The 1785-nt window shown below is 69.4% G+C and overlaps 1 protein-coding gene across 2 annotated transcripts in view; it reads right to left on the bottom strand.

Annotated features, from left to right (window-relative positions):
• Window positions 1-51: 51 nt before the first annotated feature.
• Window positions 52-1785, bottom strand: part of Use1 (unconventional SNARE in the ER 1 homolog (S. cerevisiae)) — a 3501-nt gene continuing 1767 nt past the window's right edge. Inside the window, exons 2-7 of one of the 2 annotated variants that reach the window (XM_013028368.1) lie at window positions 1644-1722; window positions 1416-1568; window positions 1080-1092; window positions 762-789; window positions 434-608; window positions 52-249 (exon numbers count right to left, since the gene is read on the bottom strand). In XM_013028368.1, coding sequence (XP_012883822.1) covers window positions 67-249; window positions 434-608; window positions 762-789; window positions 1080-1092; window positions 1416-1568; window positions 1644-1722 — 631 coding nt within the window. In that variant the 3' untranslated portion in view covers window positions 52-66. The remainder of the gene's footprint in view (window positions 250-433; window positions 609-761; window positions 790-1079; window positions 1093-1415; window positions 1569-1643; window positions 1723-1785) is intronic. The other variant, XM_013028367.1, reaches the window with a different exon arrangement.

Here is a 1785-nt window from a genome sequence, read left to right on the forward strand (position 1 = left end):
CCGCCCCCCCAGCCCCTCCCGGCCCCGGAGGCGGAGACGGCGGGCAGGCCGCGGCGGCGGCGGCGTTTATTTGAGCTTGGGCACGATGCGGATGAAGAGGATCATGCTGATGAAGATGAAGCAGACGACGATGAGCATGGCCCACAGCAGCCAGTTCACCGACTTCTGCGCGTGCTGCTCCAGCCGCTCCGACTCCGTCTTCAGCTTCTCCAGGTTCTGATCGGCCATCTTCAGTGAGTGCGACAGGGTCTGCGGGGGGTCAGCGTGGGGTCAGGGGGCGGGGCCGCCCCTCCCTGCCGCCCTGGGCTCGGCCTGTGACCCCTGACCCTGGCTGAGGCTGTGCCCGCGGCGGGGAGGGGAGCTTCTGCCAAACTCGTATTCATCCAGCGACGTCCCGCTCCGGCCGCCCCAGGTGAGCGCACGGTGCCCGCACCTGGTTGTCCTTCTTGATGACGCTCTGCGCGGCCAGCGTGTTGGTCTTGAGGCTCCGGGCCAGGCCCAGCATCTCCTCTGCCAGCTTTTCCTGGAGGTCCTGGTGTCGCTGCAGGACCAGGTCCAGTTCCGCTGCCGATTGCTTCTCATCGGCGGGCTTGGGGCGCGTCGCCCCGCTGGGGGCACAGGGGGCAGGGTGTGGACGCGAGGCGCGGGAGGGACAGGGTCGCGCGTCCGTCCAGCCACTCACGTCCCGGGAGGAACGTCTCCCTGCGGCCTCCGGCGGGCCCCCTTGCCCCTCCCGGCCTGCCCTACCCCAGGACACTCACGGTCGTTTCCTCACATCCGGCTGGGGCTCTAGAAGCGAAACACAGCGAGCAGGAAGGAAAAGGTCGGTTTGTGTTCCCAGCCCCTTGACCTCTGCCTGCGTGCTGCCTCTGATAACCCAGAATGTGGGCTCCTTGTCCTGCTTCAGAGCCCTAGCTGGAATGCCCTCCAGCGGAGCCAGCCTTCCCTGTATCCTGACTCCCCAAAGCCCCGGGCGCCTCTGTGGCTGGGGGTGCGGTGCCTTCCGTAGGTCACCGGACCTCCACCTGGGCTGTGCCGGGGGAGCCGGGGACGGAGGCAGCGGGGTGGGGGTCACTCACCTCCGGCCGAGTCCTGTGGGAGGAAAGACAGGCGTGAGGTCAGCCCCTTTGTTCTGTCCCCAAGTCTCTATTTTATTTCCTGTGCGCGGCTGGGCCTCCCGAGCTAGGATCGCAGCTGCCAGCAGCGCTTCTGCTCTCCCACCTGGGCCCAGCGTTGTCACCCAGCTTCCGGCCTGGCATCGAGCCGGGTCACCCTGCAGATTCCTGTGGTGACCTGTGAGCCACACGTGCTGGGCCTCACCCACACCCAACTCCCACTCATCTACCGAAGCCCTGGCCACAGGGTCCCTCCCTGGCTTCGGGGCCTTGCTGTCCGAGGGTGACCCGGGAGCTCACCGCGCCCAGCAGCTCGCTCCGCATCTCGCTGGTGTACCGGGCGCGGGACTGCAGGTGCACGGTCTTGGTGGCGGGCACGCGCTCCCTGGCCGTGGTGGGCACGCGCCCGGGGGTCAGGAACTGGTTGGCGAGGGCCTTCTCGGAGGAGGAGGCCTGCGGGAGGCGAGGCGGGGGTCAGGGCCGGGCCGGGGAGGGCGGCGGGGCCCGGGGACCCCGGCCCCGGCTCACCAGCTTCTCGGCCTGCAGCATGCCCTTCAGGAAGTTCACCTTGCGCGAGTACTCGCCCAGCACCTCCGAGGCCGGCTTGCTGCGGGCGACAGGGCGGAGGAACCAGCTGCCCGCGGGCCCGGCGGGGGACGGGCCCGAGCCC

The sequence above is a fragment of the Dipodomys ordii genome, unplaced genomic scaffold, assembly GCF_000151885.1.
Source record: "Dipodomys ordii isolate 6190 unplaced genomic scaffold, Dord_2.0 Scaffold108, whole genome shotgun sequence".
In the NCBI taxonomy this organism is placed as follows: Eukaryota; Metazoa; Chordata; class Mammalia; order Rodentia; family Heteromyidae; genus Dipodomys; species Dipodomys ordii.